The sequence below is a fragment of the Trichechus manatus genome, unplaced genomic scaffold, assembly GCF_000243295.1.
Source record: "Trichechus manatus latirostris isolate Lorelei unplaced genomic scaffold, TriManLat1.0 scaffold00200, whole genome shotgun sequence".
NCBI lineage: Eukaryota > Metazoa > Chordata > Mammalia > Sirenia > Trichechidae > Trichechus > Trichechus manatus.
The window spans coordinates 1,009,264-1,036,010 of NW_004444136.1; the positions used below are offsets into that span (position 1 = coordinate 1,009,264).

The 26,747-nt window shown below is 39.3% G+C and overlaps 1 protein-coding gene across 8 annotated transcripts in view; it reads left to right on the forward strand.

Annotated features, from left to right (window-relative positions):
* Window positions 1–24,851, forward strand: part of PARG (poly(ADP-ribose) glycohydrolase) — a 155,691-nt gene extending 130,840 nt beyond the window's left edge. For 6 of the 8 annotated variants that reach the window (XM_023742087.1, XM_004387943.3, XM_023742091.1 and 3 more), the window contains 2 exons: window positions 19,259–19,387; window positions 20,065–21,270. In XM_023742087.1, coding sequence (XP_023597855.1) covers window positions 19,259–19,387; window positions 20,065–20,219 — 284 coding nt within the window. In that variant the 3' untranslated portion in view covers window positions 20,220–21,270. Of the gene's footprint in view, window positions 1–4,836; window positions 5,381–19,258; window positions 19,388–20,064 lie in introns of those variants that run through there. The other 2 variants (XM_023742088.1, XM_023742089.1) reach the window with 2 other exon arrangements.
* Window positions 24,852–26,747: the final 1,896 nt, after the last annotated feature.

A 26,747-nucleotide genomic window follows, 5' to 3' on the forward strand; every position in this document is an offset into this window, starting at 1 on the left:
AAGCTATTGACCATTTACCAGATTATGACATTTGCTTTACTTTTGAAAGTATCAGTTATAGAAAATAGTATTATATCATTGCTTAGAAGAGTTACCAAAGTAGCAACTAAACAGTAAAAGCAAACATAAAACAGCCAGCTGGTGTTGATAGCCAAACTAGATAAAACCCATCTTATTATTGGGAATAGGACACTTGAGTACGTCAGAATGTGAACCCTCTCTCCCTCCCCCCAAAAAACATTATTCTTGTACAAATGATACTGTGAAGCTTGTGAAAATCATTAGAATTCACTCTTAATTTTTGGGTGGGCATCCTTTTGGACAGCTCTGTGATCATTTGACATTAATGAGATCATATCATATATTCTATTCTCTAACCTCTTCTTTTTGAAAACCCTACAATCTCATGGATAGCTTTTAAAACCAAGAAATGTGCATTTACGGTCAACATTTTTTAATGACTACATAGTATTCTAATGCATGTACAGATATGTCGTTGTTCAGTTGGTTGTTTCCTTTATATTATAATTGTAGTGCAATGTTGCAGTGTATAATTGTCTGTAAGTTAGATACACTTACCTCCTTAGGGTGAAGTTCTAGAAGTAAATGAATGAATCAAAGGATGTGTATTGTTTATATTTTGATAAACTAGAAAACCAGTTGTGGAGTCTATTCCAACTCACGGCAACCCCCCGTGTGTTAGAGTAGAGCGGTGCTCCATAGGGTTTTCCAGGGCTGGTTTTTAGAAACAGATCATGAGGGTGGACTCAGACTACCAGCCGTTCAGTTAGTAGCAAGCGTGTTAACAGCATCATGCAGGGACTCCTTCATGTTTTCATACCTGTTGTAAATGCCCTTCAGAAAGGCTCTGTCAGTTTACCTTCTCTCCTCTGCTCAAGCAGTGTCACCAGGATGGGATTTTTAAGTTTCTCTAAGGTTTAACAATTTTTGTTTGTTGATTGGCCATTTTTATTTGTTTTGAAAATTGTTTTTTCACCTCTTCTGCCCATTTATATTTTTGGGTGTAGTTTTGATTTTTCACTGGCTAGTAATAATTCTTTGTATATTAAGAAATAGTAACTTAACTGTCATATGTTGTAGGTATTTTTCTCAGTTTTGTTTTTCATTTATGTCAGCCTGTTGGGTTATTGCCATACAGAGTTAATTTTTGTATGTAAAAATGTTTATGACATGCTTAGAAAAATCTCTTCTATCCCCTTATTCTAAAGACTTTCACCCACATTTTCATCAAGTTCAAAAATAAAAACTGCATGGTACTTTTCTCTGTTTTTTGGAAGTCTATAAAAGAAAGAATTTCTAGTTTTTTATGAAATTCCTTATCATCCCCAGTTTGTTTGAGAAAACCTATTTCTCACTCTGGGCTTATTGATCTTATGACAGACAATTTTTTTCTGTTTTCCTCTGAAGTAAAATGAATGAGTAGATTCATGTCATCAGTCCAGAAACCAGGTCTGCCATGAGCCTTGGTCATTCCTTATGGACAGTTTGAGAAGCTTTATAAATGTGTTGGTTTCTTTGCTTTGCTTTATAACTTAAAAGCCTTTGTCTCAGACTGCAGTTTGGTTTCCTCCAGTGACTATCAAGCATAGTATTCAAAGATTTTTAGTACATAATTCATTTTCTCAGTTACTGAGATTTTTAAAAACTTTGGAGTGGCTTTTTGACAATTCCCTGCCTTTCGTTACCTGAATAATCATTTAAAAATTAGAAGCAATCATAATATCCTTCAGTGGGGGAATGGTTACTGAAATTGTGATTCTGCAAAGAAATAAATTATAGTACATCTGTGTAACAAAATATTATGTAGCCATTAAAAACCATTGCAGAAATATATCTGTTGACATGGAAGGATGTTCCTGGAATACCACCCGATGGGGGAGAACATCATATATGTCATATAAACCACTTTTAAAATTCAGTTATGAATATATATGTAATATCACACACCCAGATTCGAGGTTCTCTATGTTTATTGTATTTATACGTCCATAATGCGCACATTACACATTTTTTGCTAACTGAGCAACACCACCACCTCCCCCCACCCCTGCTCCCCACGTCATTTTCCTAAGCATTATACGTATGGGTGCAATATTTGCAAAAAATACGGTATCTGTTTGTGTCCAAAGATTAACTATGGTTGTCTGTTTGTGGGTGATATAGGTATTCTTTTTCTTTTTATCTGCATTATTCTGTTGTGAGCATATATTTTTGTAACAAAAATCATCAATTTTTTCTTGGGAGGGGAGCATATGCCTGTGTAAATTTTTTAATTTGTATTTCTTTTATTAGAAATAGGGCTAAATATATTTTCATATGCTTGTTGTACATGAGTTTTCCAATTTAAGACAATTTAATTTTGAACTGCTATAATTGTACATTATTGTGACAACTATTAGAAGAATGTTCATAAATTCATTCATTCAGCAGTTACCGTATTTTTATGCAAATAACACGTGCCTTCTACATTTGTTTGCCAAATGCGCCCCTCCCCCATGAGATATTTTCATAAGTGCACTGTGCCAAATTTTTTTACATGTTGCTGTAAAAAAAACTGGTGTAACGTGCTTACAGAAATACCTCACAGGAGGAGGGTGTGGTTGGCAACCAAGCGTAGAAGGCATGTGTTATTAGCGTAAAAATACAGCATTGCATCTTTCTATATTCTAGACCCTAGGCTAGACATAAAATTTTAGAACCATTATCCCTCTACTCAAACATCACATGTTTCTATTTTCCCTCATATTTTATCTCCTTGTAATTATCACATACATGTAATTTTGTATTCCTCAGTTTTATTTAATATAACATTATAAACATATGTTTTATATATCACAATAATAATACTATTCCATTTAATTGATATACTTTACTGGCTTAACCATTATCACATGTTTGTATAGTTATCCATTGTCTGATTATTTTTTATTGAGACAACAGTGTGTAATAGTTTAAAAAGTGGACTCTAAAGCCAGATTCCTGGTTTTGAATCCCAGGGCTGCCGGTTACAAGCTGTAACCTTGTGCAAGCTGTTTAAGCTCTCTGTTCCTTAGTTACCTCATCTGTAAAATGAGAATAAAAAGAATGCTCACTTTACAAGATCAAATGAGTTTATTCACGTAGCACAGGGCGTCCCAACCTTGGCACCATTGACATTTTAGGCCAGGTGGTTGTATTGAGAGGGTGTTAAGCAGCATCCCTGGCTTCTGAGCCCTAGATGGCAGTAGCACTCCCTCCTCCTCCCACTTGTGACAACCAAAAAATGTCTCCAGGCATTGCCAGATGTCTTTGGAGGGGCACCATCCCCCATGGTGGAGAACCACTGATTTAGAGTAGGGCCTGGCTCCATGTAAGCACTCAGTAAATGTTGTGCCGTCGAGTCAATTCCGACTCGTAGCAACCCTGTATGACAGAGTAGAACTGCCCCCACAGGGCTTTCTAGGCTGTAAGGAAACATTTTGATATTGTATATTGTTTGACTTTTTCTTATCATGAGGATGGGAGCAACATTTTTTGCAGCTTTCTCCATCCTGTCTCGTAGGTGGTGCAGTTAACATTCGGCTACTAACCAAAAGGTTGGTGGTTCAGATCCACCCAGAGATTCCTCAGAAGAAAGACCTGGTGATCTAATTCCAAAAAATCAACCACTGAAAACCCTATGGTGTACAATTCTACTCTGACACATATAGGGTAGCCATGAGTCAGAGTCAACTTGAGGCAATTGGGTTTTTTTTTTTACATGCAACTCAGCAGAGGCTGCGAGGTGGGCTCCTGCCTCAAGTCTGCCATTAGACCCCAGGCACCTGAGCCTTGTTTTGATTCACTGAGATTTTTAAGAGACTTTTTAATTTCTAAATGGTGGATTTTTTTGAAAAATGTATTTCTTTTGTCCCTTATTTCTAATTTTATTGTATTGTAATCAAAGAATGCAGATAATATTAGTTCTAATTTTGGAATATTTTGAGCTCTTTGTGGCCTAAACAGTTAATTTTTGAAGATATTACACTGGCCCTTGGAAAGATGCCTCTGAAGGGTATAGAACCTAGCTTCTATTAGTCTATGAGATTCTGTACCTATTAGACCAGACCCTCTTTCTTCAGACTTCATCTGCTTGTTTGTCAAGGGCTGAGTGCTGCTTTACAGTTCTCTTTTCTGTGTTTTTGTCAATTTCTTCATGCATTTCCTTCAGTGTTTATTTTTTTACATCTCCATATAGTATGTTACTTGACTTATAGAAAGGATTGTGCCATTGCCAGTTAACCATAGTTAAAACAACTGTAGTCCCGGTTGTCTTCTTTTCTGTCCCTACTCCCTACCTCCAGTGCCTAACAGTGACTAGTAAATAACATATACTCGATGAATTTCTGTTTGACAGATTTATTCACAAACCTCTACGTGCCATTCACTAATCTAGGGCTTTGCACATTCTTCTGAAGCTGCCTATCTTTGTCTGGCTAATTCCTTCTGGGTTTTGTTGTTGTTATTGTTTGTTTGTTTGTTTTGTTTTGTTTTTTAAGACTCCACTCCAGTGTTAACTACTCCAGAAAGTTCCCTAACCCTCCTCACCCACTCCCTGCCCAAAAATATTCTGTGATAGGATTCTTCTAGTTCTTCCAGTTGCAAGAGACACCAGTGTAGCTTATAGCTTACACCTGTAAGGACATACTGGCTGATGGGTCCAAGAAGGGCAGAGTAGAGTTGGCCTCAGGGAAGATGGCATCCTAGGATCAGATGCTCCCTCTAGTCAGTGTGTGTGATGGTCCCTGCCCTTCCTGCTATGTTCTCAGTATGATGGCCCTATTCTTTTCTCCTCAGGTTATCTCTGCATGTCAGGAAACAGGAGCAAATCACTCCAGGCTTAGAACGTTGTAGCCAAGTGACCTAAGAGGAAAAAGGGACTCCTTGGTTTTTAAAATTCTATAGAAATACTCTAATTGGACTGACCTGGATCACTTTCCCATCCTTTGGACCAAATCATCATAGCCAGGGAATCAATAAACTCTGGACAGATCTCCTTTCGAGATTAAGGGGATTTCCAGTTAACTTCTGTGATGTATTTATATTAAATGAAAGATTTTCTGAGAGATAAAAACTTCTTATAAATCCATTTTCTTCCGTACCTGATGATCCCATTTATATCAAATCTAAATAATGTCTTTGCTAGTTATTTTTGCTAATTTGGAATCAAGATAGCCAAACTCCAGGAAAATTTAATCTACAGAGGTGGGACCTAGACAATACAAAGAAGCCATTTTCTGTTAGTCTGTGGTTGGCCTGGCCTACCCCTTTGGCTAGGGTTTGTGGGAGGCATGGTTATAGAAGAGGGGAAGGGGTAACAGTCACCAAAAATGAGAGGAAGAAGAATAGAATGGTGGGCCAGGTCACCTCAGCTTGTCTGCCACAGGTTCCCCATCACTTTGCCCCCTACCCCAATCAGAACAGATCACACTTCCATCTCTCTCCCAGACTTGCTCCTATACGTATGAGTAAGAGTATTTCTTCCTTAGTGTTTCTGTATTGCCCTCTTCTGTGGCCCCAATACCCAGCATGTGGTCTCATGTGATAGTATGCTTTTCATTGGTTTCTGGAGTAGGTGAATGTTTGTTAACAGCACCTCAGGAGATGCAACCGAGTTAGTGGATCTGGGACCTGGCTTTGGGGATTTTTTTTTTTTTTTTTAAACTCTCTGGGGGTTGCTGATGATCAGCCAGGTCTAAGAATTCTTGTATCTTCTCATTTAGATTGCAGTTCAATTTGTAACCCCAGTTTTAAGATGAGGAAGACAAGATTTGTAGAGAGTTTAAGTAAACCTTCCCAAAGAGAGATAGCCGCTAAGTATCAGAACCAACCTTCAGACTTGGCCCTGTCTTCCTGAAAAACTAATTAACATATCCTTTCCTATTATTATTAGCTAAGAACATGTTGGGTGCATGCTATGTTCTAGACATTGTACTAAGTGTATTCCTTACATGTATTAGCTCACAACAGCCTATTAGGGTTTTATTTTTATCTTCATAGGTGAGACACCCGAGGCACAGAGAGGTAAGTAAATAGCTGAAGGTCCCACAGATAGCAAGTGGCAGGGCTAGAATTCCAGCCTAGGCAGCCTTGGCTGTGTGCTCTAGATCAGCATCTGGATTTGAGAGTTGCCATTCTAGAGATGGTGGCTGAATTTTTTAAAGAGAGGGTGTATTTAAAGCAGGTCAGAGGACCAAAGCTTGAGCCTTTAGTAACATAAGTAGTGATGGGATGCGAGGAGGAGGGACAGGTGGTGTCAAGATTAGGAACGGTAGCCAGAACACCACACGACCAATTAGAGACTGAGAGGGCCTGGGGTGGTGCTGTGCTGTGGAAACAACAGGCAGGAGCCTTTGGTGTATGGGGCTGGTGAGCAGGGCTGGGGCCTGCAGGGTGATGAAGGGATGAGCACTCATCAGAGACTGGGTTTCAGCAGGGCATCAGTAAACCAAAAAAACCGAACCTGTTGCCGTCGAGTCAATTCTGACTCACAGTAACCCTATAGGACAGAGTAGAACTGCTCCATAGGGTTTCCAAGGAGTGGCTGGGGGATTCAAACTGCTAACCTTTTGGTTAGCAGCCAGGCTCTTAACCATTGCACCACCAAGGCTCCAGGACATCAGTAGTACTTTTAAATCCATACTATTCTAGCCTCCTTGCTAGCGTGCATTTAAATAATATAAATAAACAACCTTTTGGTTCCTAAATTTCTTTATTTTGAAAATGAGAATACTAATAATTACTTCATTCATTGTTGTAAACATTAAATGAGTTAGTGGCTGTAAATCTTAGTTGGTGCTTGTAAAGCTCCTGGGTCAGTGCTCAGCACGCTGTCGGAGCTCAGTGTTAGCAGCTGTAACCAATATTCCACACCAGTGTCTCCAGACTATACCTGTGGTATCAGTATCCGTCATTTTACTCATTTTTTGTTTGGTTCATTTGTTGCAGCAGGACACTATGAATTGATTTTTTATGTTAGTCATATTTATTTATATTTTCTTCATAGCTAACGTTCATGCCAAAAAGAAAATTAAAACCTAGCTCCCTGCAGGCTAATTTAAGTGATTATTTTGGCACCTAGTTGTCCTTGAAGTTAGAATTTGATGCTTTTATATCACACTTGGAGTCAGTCCATGTACCCTGTTAGATTTGTGATTTATTCTCCTCTAACTTGTGATGCAAGAAAGTTAACTTAAATCATGAGGCATAGTCCTCTAGATTTGCGGAGATCTTGGGGATTATATAAATAGTACGGGTCTAATGTTTAAAATTAGTATGTTTAAAAATTACTGATGTATCCAGGGTCATGGTTAGTTTATCTTTCTGAAAGTCTTGTGTATTTATAGTCTAAAATCCAGTGTAAGAAGAAGGACTGTGAGAGAGATTATGGAATCCTAAAGTCTGAAAGAGTCTTTAGGAATCATCTGATTCAACCCCTTGATTGCTCAACTGAGAAAAGTGAGGCCAAGAGAGTTAAGTCACTTGACTGAGGTCACAGAGCTAGGTAGTAGCCGTCCCAATTGTTGGAACACATGTTTATGTCACTGCATGTGCCCAGAGAGAAATGGATGTAAAATCAAGAATGTAGTGTGAATTGGTTTTACTTTGTACTTTTCTCATATTAAGATCTATATAGGATTAAAATCCAGCCTCTTTGATAGCTCTATCAAGCTTAACAAGAACCTGTCCACGGTGACAACGTGGATTGTGGAGCATTTTTTAAAAATAAATACTATAAGGAGATACATTTCAAATGTTTTTATTAATATTACACTTTCATAAATGGCAAATGACCAGTGACCTAATAATTCTGTATGTAAAGAGGAAATAGGACTAAAAGGACTTTTCTTTTAGTTTTTTCTTTTTTTTTAGTAGGAAATACTTATAACCAAATTTGCACTGAAAAGTAAGAAATGATACCTCTTGGTAGAGGAGGATGACTATTCATTAGTTTCCATTTTTACGTGTAGTTTAGGTTAATTAGGAACGTTTTAAAACTGGGTGCACTGAAGCTTTAATGTATGCATAAGTTGGTTGAACAGTTTTAATTAAAACCTATCTCTATCTTGAGATTAATTACTGTCAACACTCTGAGATTAATGAGGCCTAGTCATGGCACCTCACATGTTGTAGATACTCCATAAATATTAGTTTGGAAATTAGGAAATACTCTGATACTATTTTAGAATCTTACGTCCATTTTAATGTCATAGTTTTTCCCCTAAAGCTGGGGACTGCCCAACTATTTCAAATGTACCAATCAACTTTAAAAAAAAAAAAATTGCCTTCCTCCATAATTTTTGAAATATTTTATTGGGAAAATAATTTATAAAATGTTTCAAAAAATTCAAATATTACACCTATCTGTGTATATATGTATACATACATACCAACACAATTTTTATTATTCCTTTTTTCCTAAATACTTCAGTGTGTATTTCCTAAGAATAAAATATTCTTACTTATAGTTTATTAAATTTATAAATGTATAATGATACAGTACTCTTACCTAATCTATCGCTCATATTCCAATTTTCTCAGATTACCTAACAAAACCTTCTATGGCATTTTCCCCCTGTAGTACTGGGTTCAGTCTAGGGTCAGGTATTGCATTTAACTGCCACCTCTTTTAGTCTCCTCCCCTTCCCAAGTACTTATTGAACATTTACTGTGTATCAGGCACCTTGCTAGCTATGAAACACAAAGATAAGTAAGACTCTCATGTTGTTATTTGCCGTTGAGTCGATTCTTACTCATGGCCACCCCATGTCTGCAGAGTAGGACTGCTCCATAGGATTTTCCAGGCTGTGACCTTTTGGAAGCAGTCCTGTCTTCCAAGTGGCTTCTGGGTGGGTTCAAACTGTTGGCCATTCTGCTAGTAGTTGAGCACTTAGCATTTGCCCTACTGAGGGCCACCTTAGCCTCCCTTTTAATTAGGAGTATTTCCACAGCCTTTCTTTGTCTTTTGACAAAAAATTGACATTTTAGAAGAATACGGTGTTCTTTATTTTGCATTTGTCTGATGTTTCCTCATGATCAGGTTGAGGTTGTGCATTCTCAGTCACACCCTGCACAGGTGATGTTGTGTCTTTCTCATGGCATCACATCTGGAGGCGCTTGGTGCCCATCTAACCCCATGGGGACGTTCATTTTGGTCACCCAGTCAAGGCGTTGCCCCATTTCTCTACTGTATTGTTAGTAGGTTTTTTTTCTCCCTTGCAATTAATGATCAGTCTGTGGGAAGACACTTTAAGACAATGTTTCCCCTAAGAGATGGAGCCAACATAGCTCTATAGACAGAAGCACCATGCCATTCCTCTGCAGCAAAGACCCCAAAATCTACGTAAAACAGATACAGTCATTAATCCTGGAACCCTAAGCATCAAATGAAGGGATAAAGAACTAAATCAAGCACCGAATGGAAGAAGAAACTGGCAGAGAACTGAGAACGAGGAGAGCTACGGAGTGGAGATCCCCTGCCAGCTAACACGGCACAGCTTTGCCATCTTGGACTACAGCCACCAAGGAACGCAGACAGGGAGTACAGGAAGGCAACTTCACAGTGATCCCAACAGGAGACAGCACCCAATAACCAGAGGAATATGCTTTCAACCCCTCACCCATCTGCCCTGTACACTGCCTCCACTGCTTCCCAATGGGCCATGACCACTTGGCCAGAGAGACATCAGCTCACCGCTGCCCCACGTCCACCCTGCCCCCACTGGCCAGCTCCCACCATGCCTTTTTTCTTTTTCTTCCTTTTCTTTTTCCTTCTCACCTAGCCCCCTGCCTCGCCTCCATCCCTTACCAATGGACCATGCCACACTGCTTGGCTGGAGAGGCACTGGATCACCACCACCCAGGTCTGCCGCAACCCCACCAGCTGGTACCCACAGCACCATATTTTTTTTCTCTTTCCCTTTCTTCCTTTTCTTTCTCCTTCCCACCTAGCCCCATACCCACCTCTGCCTTGTCCTGACAGGCCGTGCTGTACCACCTGGTGAGAGAAGCACTGACTCCCCACCATTCCTAATCCACCCCACCCCCACCGGCGAACGACCTCAGTGTCTTTTTTTTCCCCTCTCTCTTTCTGATTTCCTTTTGTTTCTCCCTCCCAGTTAACTCTGTGCACCACCTCCACTCCTTCTCAGCAGGCCATGCTGCACTGCTCGGCTAGAGAGCCACTGGCACACAGCCTCCCTGGGTTTGCTCTGCCCCCACCCGCCAGCCCCCACCATGCTACCTGTTTTTTTTTTTGTTTGTTTTTTCTTTTTTCTTCCTTCTTGCTTAGACCTAGCCCTGTACGCCACCTCCCAGCCTGCTGCCAGACCTTACCCCACCACCATGACTGAAGAACCACTGGCCCGCTGCTGTCCTGGGTCCGCCCTGCCCTCCATGCCTCCGCTTATTTTATTTTTTTTTCTTTTACTTTCTTTTCTTTCTGCCTCCCACCTAGCCTCATATGCCACCTCCCCACCTTTCCTGGCAGCCTCCAAGGCCACCTAACCCCCACCTGTCAGCTACTTTTAAAAAAATCTTTCTTTTCTTTCTTCCCACCAACGAGCCCAATACGCCACCGCCCCCCTACTGGCCCCAATGTGCCACCGCAGCTAGAGCACCCACAGTGCTCAGTCCAGCTGCCACACCAGGCCCACACTGCCCACCTCCCGCCACTTGACCAGCAGCTGAATGGTGGGAAGTGAGCCTCCACCATTCCCAATCCAACACCCACTCCTATCTAGTGAGGGGGTGGGAAAGCTCCCACACCACTGGACCAACATCGAGAGATATCACCCACCCAGTCTGCCCTCAGCCACCTCGTGAAACCATTGTATAGTGAAGCGGGCTTTCCCTGCCTGTTGCTGCCCTGCCCACCCAGACAAGATGGTGAAAACTATCGTGCCCATAGATAAGCAAGCAGCAACACACGCCTGGCCCACCTACCCTGACATATCAAAACAAAAAAGCAAGACAAAACAAACAAACATACAATCAATAAATAAAGAAAATAATACCTTAATGTTTTGGAGACAACAGACAATATCAAAGCATATAAAGACAAGGTGGCTCCAGCAAATGGCCAAAATAAAGAATCGTATTAACTTCCAGTAGAAGAAAAGGCAGTGGAACTACCTGATATGAAATTCAAAAGGCTAATATTTAGGGCCCCCCAGGAGATACGGAATGAGATCAACGAAAACGTAGACAAAATCAAGGAAAACACAGACAAAGCAATAGAAGAGTTCAGGAAAATAATACAACAACAAAATGTCAAAATAAGTAAACAATTAGAAATAATACAGAAACTAGAAATCCAAAAGATGGATAACAAAATCTCAGAAACGGACAACTCAATAGGAAGTTTGAGGAGCAAATCTGAAACAATGGAAGACACTGTCAGTGAGATTGAAGACAAATCAATGGATGCCACTTTATTTCAGAAGAAATCAGAGAAAAGAATGAAGAAAAACTAATAATTATGTGGGACACAATCAAGAGCAAAAATTTGTGCATGTCAGGGTTCCAGAAGAGGTGAAGAAAATGGAAAACACGGAGAAAATTATTGATTTGCTGGGAGAAAACGTCTCAAATATCATAAAACATTAAAAACTAAACACCCAAGAAGCTCAACAAACTCATATAGGATAAACCCTAAAAGGAAGTCACCAAGACACATCATAATCACACTTTCCAAAACGAAACACAAAGAATCCTGAGAGCAGCTCAGGAAAAATGAAAACTCACTTACATAGGGGAAACAATAAGACTAAGTCCTAATTACTCGGCAGAAACTATGTAAGCAAGAAGGCAGTGGGATGACGTATATAAAACCTTGAAAGAAAGAAACTGCCAACCGAGAAAAATATATCCTGCAAAACTCTCTCAAATACAGTGGCAAAATTATGACATTTCCAGATAAACAGAAATTAAGGGAATTAGGAAAAACCAAACCAGACTTACAAGAATTACTAAAGGGAGTCCTTTGCTTAGAGAACCAACAATATCAGAGAACAACTGGAGTCTAAGACATAGGACAGCATCGGCCAGATACTATCCTAAAGAACTACCGATAATAAAACAATGCGAAAAGACTTATAAGAGGGAAACAGAGACATCAGTCTGTAAATGACAGCAATGTCACAACAATAAAAGGGGGAATAAATTGCGTAGGTATACAACTTTCAAATGGAGAGGAAGTCAGGGTGATATCAAGTAATAAAAGAGTAGTTGAAACTTAGGAAGATAAGGGTAAATTTCAAGGTAACCACAAACAAAGTTAACAAACCTCATCAGAAGAAAAAGGGAAAACATGAAGATTTAGTAAACACAAAATCTACAATAACAAAAGAAAAGTAACTCAGCACAGGAGAGTAAGAGGAACAAAGAAAATGTCAGCACCACAGGAAAAAAGAAAAGCACAACAATTTGACAGCAAGAAACTCATACCTATCAATAATCACACTGAATGTAAATAGTTTAAATGCACCCATAAAGAGAGTGTGGCAGAATGGATAAAAAAATGTGACCCATCAATGTGCTGTTTACAATCACACATCTTAGACACAAAGACATAAATTTATTAATCAAAGGATGGAAAAAAAATACATCAAGCAAATGGTAACCATAAAAGAGCAGGAGTCGCAATACTAATCTCAGCTAAAGTAGACTTCAAGGCAAAATCAACAATAAAAGACAGGGAAGGACATTATACAATGATTAAAGGGACAGTCCACCAAAAAGAAATAACCTTAATATCTATACACCCAATGACAGGGCCCCAAAATACATAAATTCTAACAGCACTGAAAAGAGAAATAGACAGTTCCACAATAATAATAGAAGACTTCAACACACCACTGTTGGTAAAGGACAGAACATCCAGAAAGAAACTCAGTAGCGATACAGAAGATCTAAAGGCCAAAATTGAACAACTGGACCTCATAGACATATATAGAAGACTCCACCCAACAGCAGCAAATTATACATTCTTTTCCAATGCACATGAAACATTCTCCAGAATAGACCACATTTTAGGCCACAGATCAACTCTCAGGAAAATCCAAAATATCAAAATAATACAAAGCATTCTCTCTGATCACAACACCATAAAATAGAAATCAATAACAGGAAGAACAAGGATAAAAAATCAAATATGTGAAAACTGAATAACACCTTGCTTAAAAACAACTAGGTGATAGAAGAAATCAAAGAAGGAATCAAAAAATTCCTAGAATCAAATGATAATGAAAGCACATCATACCAAAACCATTGGGACACAGCAAAGGCAGTACTCAGAGGTCAATTTATAGCAATAAATACGCACATCAAAAAAGAAGAATGGGCCAAAATCAAAACGTTAGCCCTACAACTCGAACAAATAGGAGGAGAACAGCAAAAGAAGCCCACAGCCACCAGAAGAAAGGAAATAAAGATTAGAGCAGAAATAAATGAACTAGAGAATACAAAAACAAGTGAAAGAATCAGCAAGACCAAAAGTTGGTTCTTTGAGATCAACAAAATCGGTCAATCATTGGCCAAATTGACAAAAGAAAACAGGAAGCAAATAACCCAAATAAGAAATGAGTTGGGAGAAATTACAACAGAGTCAGCTGAAATAAAAAGGAACATAACAGAATACTATGAAAAATTTTACTCTAACAAATTTGAGAACCTAGAGGAAATGGACAAATTTCTAGAAACACATTACCTACCGAAACTAACACAAACTGAGGTAGAAGAACTGAACAGACCCATAAGGAAAGAAGAGGTAATAAAATTAAAAAAAAAAAAAACTCCCAACAACAAAAAAAAAGGCCTGGCCCAGATGGCTTCACTGGAGAATTCTGGCAAACATTCAGAGGAGAGCTCGCACCAGTACTATTCAAACTATTTCAGGGCATAGAAAAGGAAGGAATACTCCTGAATTCATTCTATGAAGCCAGCATAACCCTGACACCAAAGCCAAGCAAAGATACCACAAAAAAATAAAATTATAGACCAGTATCTCTCATGAATACAGATGCAGAAATTCTTAACAAAATTGTAGTCAACAGAATTCAGCATCATATCAAAAAAAAAAAAAAAAAACACCACGACCAAGCGGGATTCATACCAAGTTGGCAAGGATAGTTCAACATTAGAAAATCAATCATCATAATCCACCACATAAGTAAAACAACAGAATCATATGATCATCTTAGTCAGTGCAGAAAAGGCATTTGATAAAATCCAACACCCATTCCTGATAAGAACTCTAAGCAGAATAGGAATAGAAGGCAAATTCCTCAACGTAATAAAGGACATCTATACAAAACCAACCGCTAACATCATTCTCAATGGAGAAAGGCTGTGAAAAAGCATTCCCGCTGAGAACGGGAACAAGACAAGGATGCCCTTTGTCACCCCTCCTATTAACAGTGTGCTGGAAGTCCTAGCTAGAGCAGTAAGGCAAAAAAAGAAACAGAGCACATGCAGATTGGAAAAGAAGAAGTAAAACTATCACTCTTCTTAGATGATGTGATTCTATACGTAGAGAACTCCAAAGATTCCACAAGACAACTACTGGAACTAATAAAAAGATAAAGCATGGTAGCAGGATACAAAATCAACATACAAAAATCAGTTGTATCCCTGTACACCAACAAAGAGAACTTTGAAAAGAAAATCAAGAAAACTATACCATTTATAATTGCCTGTTAAAAAATAACATGCTTAGGAATACATCTTACCAGGGACGTAAAGGACCTATACAAAGAAAACTACAAAACACTACTGAAACCAACAAGAGTCCTACGTAAGTGGAAAAACGTAATGCTCATGGATAGGAAGACTCAACATTGTGAATCTTCTGCCCAAACCCATCTCCAGATATATTGCAATCCCGATCCAGACACCAACAGCATTCATTAATGAGATGGAAAAACTAATTACTAACTTTTTATGGGAGGAAAGGGGCCCTAGATAAGTAATGCATTATTGAAAAAGAAGAACAAAGTAGGAGACCTCACACTATCTGATTTCAGAACCTACTGTACAGCCACAGTAGTCAAAACAGCATGGTACTGGTACAACAGGAGTCACATAGACCAATGAAACAGAATTGAGCCAGGCATAAATAAATCCATCCCTTACAGTCAACTGATCTTTGACAAAGGCCCGAAGTCCATTAAATGGGAAAAAGACAATCTCTTTAACAAATGGTGCTGGCATAAATGGATGTCCATCCATAAAAAAAAGAAACAGGACCCATACCTCCCACCATCACAAAAACTAATTCAAAATGGACCAGAGACCTAAATATAAAACCTAAAGATGTAAAGATCATGGAAGAAAAAATAGGGACAACAATAGGGGCCCTAATATATGGCATAAATAGGATACAAACAGTAACCAACAATGCACAAACACCAGAAGATAGACCAGATAACCGGGCGCTCCTGAAAATGAAACACTTACGCTTATCAAAAGACCTCACCAAAGGAGTGAAAAGAGAACCTGCAGACGGGAAAAAAATTAGCTACTACGTATCTGACAAGGGTCTAACCTCTAAAATCTACAAGATACTGTAGCACCTCAACATGAAAAAGAGAAATAATCCAATTAAAAAATGAGGGAAGGATATGAACAGACACTTTACCAAAGAAGACATCCAGGTGGCTAACAGAGACATGAGGAAATGCTCGCAGTCATTAGCCATTAAAAAAAAAAAAAAACCAAACCTGTTGCCGTCAAGTCAATTATGACTCATAGCGACCCTATAGGACAGAGTAGAACTGCCCTATAGGGTTTCCAAGGAGCGGCTGGTGGCTTCGAACTCCTGAACTTTTCGTTAGCAGCCTGAGCTCTTAACCACTGCACCACCGGGGCTTCCCAATTAGCCATTGGAGAAATGCTAATCAAAACTACTGAGATACCGTCTCACCCCAACATTACTGGCACTAATATAAAAAAAAAAAAAAAAACAAGTTTTAAAGAGGTTGTGGGGAGATTAGAACTCTTATGCACTGCTGGTGGGAATACAAAATGGTACAACCACTATAGGAAACAATATGGTGCTTCCTTAAAAAGCTAGAAATAGAAATACCATATGATCCAGCAGTCTCATTCCTAGGAATATATCCTAGAGAAATAAGAGCCATCCCACGAATATACGTGCACATCCATGTTTGTTGCAGAATTTATTCACAGTAGCAAAAAGATGGAAACAACCTAAGTGCACATCAACAGGTAAATGGATAAACTATGGTACATACACTAAATGGAATACTACGCAGTGGTCAAGAACAATGATGACTTTGTGAAATACCTCACAACAGGGATGAATCTGGAAGGCATTATCCTGAGTGAAATAAGTCAATCACAAAAGGACAAATAATGTATGAGACCACTATTATAAAAACTGAAGAAAAAGTTTACACACAGAAAGAAAGAATATTTGATAGCTACGAGGGAGGAGAAATCATCAACTAGGTAATAGATAAGTGTTAACTTTGATGAAGGGAAAGTACACAATATAGGGGAAGTCAGCACAATGGGACCAAGGCAAAGTCATAGAAGCTTCCTAGACAACATCCAAACGTCCTGAGGGACTGAATTACTAGGGCTGAGGGCTGGGGACTGTGGTCATGGGGGCCATCTAGGTCAACTGGCATAACAAAGTTCACAAAGAAAATGTTCTACATCCAACTTTGGTGAGTGACATCTGGGGTCTTAAAACTAGCGAGTAGCCATCTATGATACATCTACTGGTCCCATCTCATCTGGAGCAAAGGAGAATGAAGAAAACCAAAGACACAGGGAAATATTAGTCCAAAGGACTAATCGACCACAAATAACACAGCCTCCACCAGCCTGAGCCCAAAAGAACTAGATGGTGCCTGGATACCACCACCAACAGCTCTGATAAGGATCACGATAGGGGTCCCTGACAGAGCAGGAGAAAAATGTAGAACAAAATTTACATTCACAAAAAAAGAAATAAAAGGCCAGACTTACTGATCTGACAGAGACCAGAAGAACCCCGAGACTGTGGCCCCCAGATACCCTTTTAACTCAAAACTGAAGCCACTCCCGAAGTTCGCCCTTCAACCAAAGATTAGACAGGTCTGTAAAACAAACAGTAACACATGTGAGGAACTGCTTCTTAGTTCATGTGTAGAAGACCCAAAGGGCAACACCTGCCCAAAAGCAGTGATGAGAAGGCAGGAAGGGACAGGAAAATGGACGGATGGAAACAGGGAATTGGGGTATGAAAAGGGAGAGTGTTGACACATTGTGGGGATTGCAACCAGTGTCACAAGACAATTTCTGTATAAATTGTTGAATGAGAAACTGATTTTGTTCTGTAAAGTTTCGCCTGAAGCACAATTTTAAAAAAAGGTCTTTTTCCCCTAGACTGAGCACCCCTTAATGATTTTTGCCTGACCCAGTCTTTACTATGATGGTTGCAGAAAGATGTTTCCACTCCAGCACTCCCTCTCATTTGCTAGTGATTCCTTGGCTCTGTTCTGTGAGCAAGAGCCCCCGCCCTTCTACCTGTATTTGTTTATCTATGTATTGTCATTGTGGACTCGGGATTTCATTTATTTTCCGTGGTTTGTATTTCATTACTGTACTTAACATTTTGTTGTTCAGTTTTTCCCAAATTTGGCTAGTGGGTGCTCCTTCAAAGTACGCTGCTGTATCCTTGTGACAAGCTCCCATCAATTTATCCTCTGTCATGTTTTTGACCACTTCTTTACTTTATGGTATAGCAAAGTGCTCTGGACCTCCCTTTTACTTATCCTGTCCCAACCATTGAATCGGCCATTTCCCAAGGAACTTAGTTCCTTTTAGTGGGGAATGCATTGGAAACCAGGATGTGGGTGCTAGATGTGCTCATTGCTACGGAGCCCTTGCAGCAGACAAAGCTAGGAAAGGCATATACGTATATACACATACACACACATACAAATGTCCGTATCATGAGTACGCACCAACACCTTGCGTTTCAGTCCTCCCCCCGAGAGTCCTTCTTTGTCTTTCCTCATCCCATGTTTGTCTGCCCCTTCTTCTGCAGTGAGAATCCTGGTCCCCAACAACAACACACTCGTTTGCACAGTCCTCTACTGTATTCACAGATGGTTCCAGAATGGCTTTGCCTGTGCTGCCACAATAAACCTGGTGAAAAGAGTTGGGGATTTGTTTGCAATTCTTTGCTCCTTGCCCATGACTGAGGGTATACAATCAGATATTTTGTTTGTAAATTACTTTGATTAGTTCTTTCTTCCTTTCCCTTCAGTGAAGTTATGTCATTCATTTGAAATAAAATTAGGTTCACTTGTTTTAGTTTGCTTTCAATTATAGGTTCCTCCCCCATTCCCATTCATACTTTATATTTTTTGAATATGTAGAATATTAACATTGCTCTTAAAAGTCAAAAACCCTACAAACAGCATCCGTAATGTTTTTGATTCCCACTTTCCACTTTATGAAGGAAAAGAAATGTAACTAGCAGAAGGGCATTTATTATAACTGTTCAGTTTTGTCATTGTTATTTAGAATGAATCCTATATATTGAGATTAAGATTGGATTGTAAAGGAACTTCATTTTTGGAAACATACTTTAGGCTCAGTGATTTTTAACTTTGATTCTTGGGGACAGTGGTTCTCAATCATTTTTCTATCCAGCATACCAGGGAGTTACTGGATAGTGTCCTCAGTCACATTGTCTCTGTGCTGCAGTGACTGGGGTGGAGGTGGGAGTGCAGGAGGGATGAGGGCGCAGCTGTAGGGTCCATGAGAGCATCAGAACCTCCCAAGTACGTTGGTCAGGGGGATCAGGGAGCTCCTGTGATACAGAAGACCACTGACTACGTGTAAGACAAAATAATGCAAACAAATCAATCAAACACAAAAATTTTAATTCCAAATTAATATAAATGAAAAAAAAATACCACCTTAGTGCCTTGATTGTGCTCAAATGCACCTTCCTTTATTTGTGACCCAGAAAGAGCACCTGAATGGAAATTTCATAGTTTAATGATACTCTGAACAGCATATCTGAAAAGTCACACAACTAGATGATTTATGCCTATCGTGTATTTGCCATTTCTAATAATGTGTATATTGGGTTTATAAATCTTTAATCAAGGATAAAACTGTTGGCACACCAGGAAGGAGCTAAAGGTATCTTGATGGGAAGTGTCATATATAGCTTTGTCTTTTCTCTTTGCAACAGCCTTAATACAGATACTGGCAGCTGCTGCAGCTGAACGAGATGTGGTTTATTTCACCTTTGGGGACGCAGAATTGATGAGAGACATTTACAGCATGCACACTTTCCTTACTGAGAGGAAACTGACTGTTGGTAAGTAGGAGATCGTCCTGACATTTGTATCTGGATGGATTGTGCACCATCCAGGAGGAGCACCTGCTCAATCTGGATGGATCACGTGGATCAGAAGAAACGGGAAGAGTGACTTTGAGAGGGGAGGGCAAAGCTCTTGGAGGGTAAACAGCTGCAGAGGCCTGTTTCTCTACTCTGGCACAATTCCATCCGCTATCTTGAATGAGTATGTCAGCTCATTAAAATAAGGCAAAGAACCTGGAGTTTCTACGTTGGTGTATACAGAAAACAAAAAGGGGGAAGACAGTGAGGGTAAATTAAAACTTAAGAGGCCTCACGCTGAGTCGTATTTATCAGACATGCCAGCATGCTCATACAGGGTGTTTCAGCTGAACTTGAAAGGCCTTGCTACCTAGGGAGCTGAATGTATCCTTAGGATTGCCACAAACTCCCAGAACGAGTCCAGGCACCATGTGTATAGCCCATTCTAATCATGAGCTATTAAGTAGCTTTTTAGGAGCATTTTTAAAATAACTTAGTTTTATGTCAGGGAATCCGTCCAAGCATATGCAATTCATGCTATGTTTTCAAAAGCCAGATTTGAGCATATGCTGTTTAGATTAAGATAAATCTAGAGTATTTTCTTCTAATTTTTTCCGTCTGTATACCTTAACGTATACATTGGTTTGCCTCTCCAGGAGAAGTGTATAAGCTGTTGCTGCGGTATTACAATGAAGAGTGCAGACACTGCTCCACCCCCGGACCGGATATCAAGCTTTACCCGTTCATATACCATGCTGTGGACTCGTGTGCAGAGGCCTCCGACCAGCCTGGGAAAAGGACAGGGCCCTAAGGAGCCGAGACAATGGCACCTCCTTCTGCCTCACACCAGAGATGTTCTGTTAGAATTGTCAGGTGTAATATATGAACTGATTTAACGTAATCTAAATGTGTATATAATCCACATTTGTAGTCAAGGACGCAATCCATTCTGCATATATGGGCTTTTCAGTTTGTACATCAAATCCCCTCCATCCTCGGTGTGTTTTCTTTTCTTCTGTCTCCGTCTTCAGTCTTTGATTTTTCTTTCTTTCGCCCATCCGAGTTCACGTGAAATCCCATGAAGGACCGCACGGTCCCGTCAGGTCTGTCTTTGATGCCTTTATTTTATACCAGTTGCCTCTACAGTTAGCAAATGCAGTGATTCCAGGGCATGAGTTGTAAGCCAGGAAGCTCTTTAAGTGAGTTTGCGAAGGATTGCGCTGGGTGCCTTTTACCCCAACTCTTGTTGCGATTGCAATTTTTGAGTTTTTGAATTTTGAAAATTAAGGGCTGGGCTTATTCTTTTTTTTTTCTATTTCAATTTTTCATACCTGTTGCATAATGGAAATCTTCCAGGTTAAAACAATTTCGTATTTAAAAAAGAAGAATTTCCAGAAGTAGTTCTTTTGAGACATCACTTTTACCTACAGTGGTTTGCTGTCCTTTCCCTCCTGTCACTTTTTCTTGATACTTCTTTTGGAAGCTGACCAAGATGGAAGGAAATACAATAAAAGAGAGTTTTCTATGTATGGTGTAAAGAAGACAGATTCAAGAGAGTTGAAGGGTTTTTTTGGTTTGTTGGGATTATTTTTCTTTTTAAATTAGGATTAATGTTTGTTCTGTGGTGCTCAAGGCATATTCATATAACCAGAGTGTGAGAGCTGGGAACTTCATGCTGATTTGTACATATTGATGTTTCTCTGGTATTGAAAGGTTATATAGTTAATAAAGTTTTATTAAGTCATTTGTCAGAAACTCCCATATCATCTATGTTTTACATATATAAATATATGTTGTTTAAGTGTATCTTCATGTAGGCACATAAAATCGAAATAAAACTGGAGTGATGGAAAATGATTAGGTTTAGGCTTTATCAGGGGCTCTATCCTTTATTTGCAATCGTGTTCGTTTAAAACTGACAGCAACATGAATAATTATGTCTTCCAGGGGTTACAGGGAAAGCTGATACCAGTCTGTCTCAGCTGAGAGTAGAATTTTATCATAAAAGTACTTACTCAGTTTCCAGAATAATCCTAAACATACTACTGAAATTCCGGTTTACTGTCAAGAAAAGCTAATAGGAGTCACATCATATTCATAAAGAGCTATAGTAGATGGTCCAAACTTCTGTTACCAGTATTGGAAAAGAAAAATGGGGCCTTGGCCATTTTTGTTGGTATAGAGATTGAGAGGATAAAGGGATAAAGCACTTGAAGGCAGTCACTTGTTATTGACAAATTGATTTTTAATCATCTTCCAAAGCACAAGGAGTCTGGCTTTATTTCTGCTGGCCCTAAAATTTTCTTTCCAACCCATTCTATGCTTTGGTTAGGCATTCACAATTATATTTCATTTATGTTTTCCATCCCCATATTCTTCCTCTCTATCCAGTCTCTAAGTGAACAGTTCTTTAAAATATACAATGGTTTGTGTGGTAGACAAATCATAAAATGCAGGTAACAAGACCACCCAACCTAATATTCCAGGACACAGAAGCTAACACTTGGCCCTTGGTGCCGAGCAGGAGTAGTGACTAGGCAGTCTACCTAGCTGCCTTTCTTGCTGTTGAGGGGTTTCCACGAATAAATCCTGACTAGGTGCATTCTGGGTGCTGGAGCTGCTTAAGCAGATCGAACTAATGTCCAATCTTGAGGAGTGAGGAAGGTAGAAAGAACATGATTAGTATCTCCTTAAATGCCCTCTGGGGGAGGGAAAATCAGACATCTAAATAATTGTATTACTCTGAGATCTTTAACAGCACGTTTTTATTCTTTCATTTGAGGTTTACATTTGTATTTCATTTTGCTTACCCCTCCTTCTTTAGTCTACCAAGGCATGACAGGACATTTTTAATTTAGAGTTCTTAGGTTTTTAATATAATTCACTTGCTTTTCACTCTCTGGCTCACGCAAAGGTACAGTAACAGTTTCAGGAGACAACGTGAAGTAATGGAAAGAGATGGGATTTTAAATCAGACAAGCTGGGTTCAAATGCTAGCCACACCCCTAGCTAACATTTTGATATTGTCTGAGTAAACTGAATTTTGGAACCTTAGTTAATGCTCTTGAAAATGAGCTAGTAGCACCTACCAGGGGATAATTTATATAAAGCACCGAATACAGGGTCTGGCACATAGTTGGTGCTTAGTAAATGTCCACTATTATTATAGTTGATGAGGAGACATTTGTGGAGCACATATGTATGTTACATGATATGCTAGTTGATTTACATATTTTAGTCCTTTTTCAGATGAGCTAACAGATGTTCCAAGGTTAGGGCATGCCATCTCGGCCTCCAGGAGCTCATTATGAAAGGGGACTTAACTGTCATCTCTGTCAGGATTCAGTAGAGCAAAGGCCCTGCCTAACCTCATTCTCTACCAGGTTGCTGGTATAGCTTATTCTTCATCACGAGTGAATAGTTACCAACAGAGTACATTAAATTCTCTCTGAGAGATTTATCTCTGTTCTTGTTGGCTAAAGTGACATTTATAGCAGGTATACCCAAATCGGTATTTAAAAGGGACATTGAAAAGGAGATCTAACCAAGCTCCATGATTGCTATACCAGGTACTTCTTACCAATATATATTGCTTTAGAAACCAAACATTGATTAAGCTATCCCACTCCAAAAATCTATTAGGACATAGAATTAGTTGGGCTGTATTCTTGAAAACATCCTCAACAGGAGGAGAGGCAGTTGCAAAGATTTTCACCTCTTCTCCAGTCTGTGTGGCCGTGTGTCTGTGGCTTTTTTTCTGATACAAGGAAGACCTGAGTCTAGTGTATCCACTTTATGATTTAGAGGACTTGTACTTCCTTCTCTCAAGCCTGTGGATAATGCCCCAACCTTGCGTCTGGAGGGAAAGGGGAGACTGCCATTGCTGGAACTTGAGCTCAGAGTAATTAATCCTGTCCTTTTTTTCAGGGCAGCTGGGGGGAGAGAGGGTGTGCCACAATGTGATGTTTGTTGAAACTGCTAAAGTCCACCGAACCTCTGTTGTTCTCTGTTCCAGTGGTGGAGTGTGCTCAGTCCCTCCTCAACAGATCCCACTAAGCCTTCAGAAGGAAAGATTTACCAAACCAGTCAAGACAACCCAAACTGTCTGTGTTTATCTGATACCTGGTTTTATTCTTCCTGACTGTTTATTTTAAACTTAAGGTTAATGTGTCATAATGGTTTTGAATTTGGGGGTAATGAGAAGTCTATGCTAATGTTTACATGATTTTTGTAGGAAGAAAATAAAGAAATTCTTACCTCCTTGTCACCACTTCTTTTTTTCTCAAGTTATAATGCCATTGTCACTTGAGATTTCATGTGCACGCTCTCATTTAAAATTTTTAGAGTGTGTCTTAGGGATGTGGTGAAAGTTTTTGTGTGTAGATTTGTTATTCCCCGTTAGATGTTAGGCTGGCGTGTCGAGACAGTCACTGGTATGAGGAACTTTCTAAAGGTAAAGAGAATTCTAGCTGCATTAGTGTTTCTTCCCTGCCAGGTTCCTGAGGGCCCGTTGTTTTCCTGGTGTGCACTCCATTTTTCCTAATTTTCATCTTCTCTCAAGACAGCTTGAATCAGTGACAGAAAAGATGTCCTGAAAGTTCTGAGGACCACTGTTCAACCCTTGGTCTCACCAGTGACTACAGTAAGAGCCCATGTCCTTGCTCCCTTTCACATAGTGACAGACATTTAGGAGTGCCTTTTCCAGGCCACTCACTTAGCTCTCTGCTCAGGGGATGTGTAGGTGAATGACCTAACCCCTGTACTGAGCTCTAAACCCCACAAACAGCATTTTCTTTTCACTACTCTGTTCCAGTTCCACCTAGAAGACCCAATTGAATTTTTATGCTCTCAGTTTAGAAACTTGAGTAGAATTGACTTGCACAGTGCTGAACTCCTTTACACAATGTTCTCTGTTGAATAATTGTATAAGCAAATGGCCTAACTCATAATAACATAAGATGGGTTGATTAAATGCCCTTTCTTGACTTAATATAGGAAGCCAGGAACCAGTGCCTGCCATCCAGATTCTGTGGGTCTCTGGACTCTGAGAAAGTAGCACTGGAGGTTAAGTGGTGATTTCCTGATGGAAAAATTACATTTCCCCCTAGCAATGTCCATACAGACTAGGTAAAATGTCGGTGGTTTGTTTTTTTTTTTACGTTAACTGGAATTATATTACCTCAGTCTGAACAGTACATGTTTAATTGATGGAAGATGAATAAATATTAGCTTAACAAATGATGTTTACTTAGAATCAAAGTATTTCAAAATATGAGAACCTTAGTGGAGGTGAAAAGATTGGAGATCATGTCAGAATGTTGCATTTTAAGATTTGTAGCAGTAACATAAAATTGGACATAAATTTTCAATATTTGGGAAGAAATATATCCACTATAAAAATGGTAATTGGTAGCCTCAAAAATACACTCCAGTCTCCTCTTGAACATGTAGGAAGGCATCTTCACCACAATCTTGACCTCACATTATTTCATAGAATTTATTCCACAGATACTATATTTCATCAGTTCTAAAATGAACATGTTTTCACAATATAGCATTTCTGAAATCAAAATATTTCTAAAAATTGATAGTGTCATAATTTTCCTTAATGGCACATAAAGGTATATTTTACAATCTGTGGAATCTTTATTTGTGAGGAAACTTGATAATTTGAGTATGAACTATATGCCAGTCACTTTTAGGCTCTCGAGTTATAATTAGGCTTTCTTAATAGGATCCCTGCTATCAAGTTTATACTGTAGGGTGGAACACAATGCCTATAGATAAAATGGTGATTATTATGAGCCTATAATATGACCTAAACTGGGAGGTCAGGAAATGGTTTTCTTTTTAAGGAGAATTTCAGACATTAAAAAAAAGAATAGAATAATGAACCTCAATTTACCCATCACCTATCTTCAACAACTATCAATTCATGGCAAGTCTCATTGTTTTTATATTCCTACCCACTACCCACCCCAAATTCTTTTGAAATTCATGCCAGATATATTTCATATGTAAGTATATTTCTAAAAGGCTGGACCAACATATCATACACACATATATCAAAATAACAGGGAAGGGACTTTTGATTCCAAACGATGGAATAGATATACTTTTCCCTACTTCTTACACTAAGTACAGCTAAAAACCCTGGACATCATACATAAAACAAACAATTTTCTGAAAGGTGGAGAAGGGAAGACAGACTGGCCAGGGACCTTAGAAACCAAAAAACAGTACAGTGATGAGTTGACTAGGTTTTCTTATTGTCTGATATATCCCAAACTTATTGGAGAAGCTGACAACCCAGAAATACTAAGACCAAAAAAAGCCCAAGAGAAGCCAACTTTCTAGCCAAAACACAAGGAAGGGGGTAACCTAACAAGACAGAAAACTTTATATAATAACTCTAGACAAACACCACAGAAAAAGCTGAGACCCCACTCCACCAGCAAAGACCAGTTGGAGAGCCCAGACTTCCATCCTATTCAGGTTGTAATGATTCACCCTAATCTGTCCTCCCCCTGGCTGGGTGGTAAAGAGGTCCTCTCCCCAGCAGTGTGAGTGAAGAACACATGGGAAAACTGGACTTCTACCTCAACCAGAGAATAACGAGACTCACTTCTCATCTCCCCATTGAGTGGTGTCAGAGGAAACCTAGTGACCACTGCTCACCAAAACTGAGGCCACATATATACACAACTACCTCCCCACCCCCAGAGTGTCAATAGAGGACACAGGAGGAGTAACAAGATTCTGTTCTACCTCCAAACAAGGATTATATCAGCAGATGTCTACAGTCTAGGCTGGACTCCAACACTAGCAATAACAAGGAGCCCCTTCTGCCCAGATGTCAACAGTGGCAGAGAGGAGAACCTGGACTTCCATCCCCACCAGGCTGTAATGAGGTAGTACCCCCTTTACCCCACTGAAGCAGTATCAGAGGTGGTCTGCTAAAACACAGGATTTAAATAGATTCCAGAGTCTCATAAAACCCAAAATGACCAGGTTTTCAATTGAAAAATCACTTGTCATACCAAAAACCAAAAAGATTTTGAATGAGAAAAGACAACCAACCAAAACCAAGATGACACAGATGTTAGAATTATAAGGATTTTGAAGTGACCATCATTAAAATGCAATGAGCAATTTCAACAACAACAAAAAAAGTCTCTGCAAAGAGATAGAAGATATAAGAAAAACCAAATGGAAATTTTAGAACATGAAAAATACAATAACTGAAAAAAATTCAAAAATTCAATGGATGGGCTCAACAACAAAATGGGAAAGATAGAGGAAAGAATTAGTAAACTTGAAAATAGAACTATGGAAATTA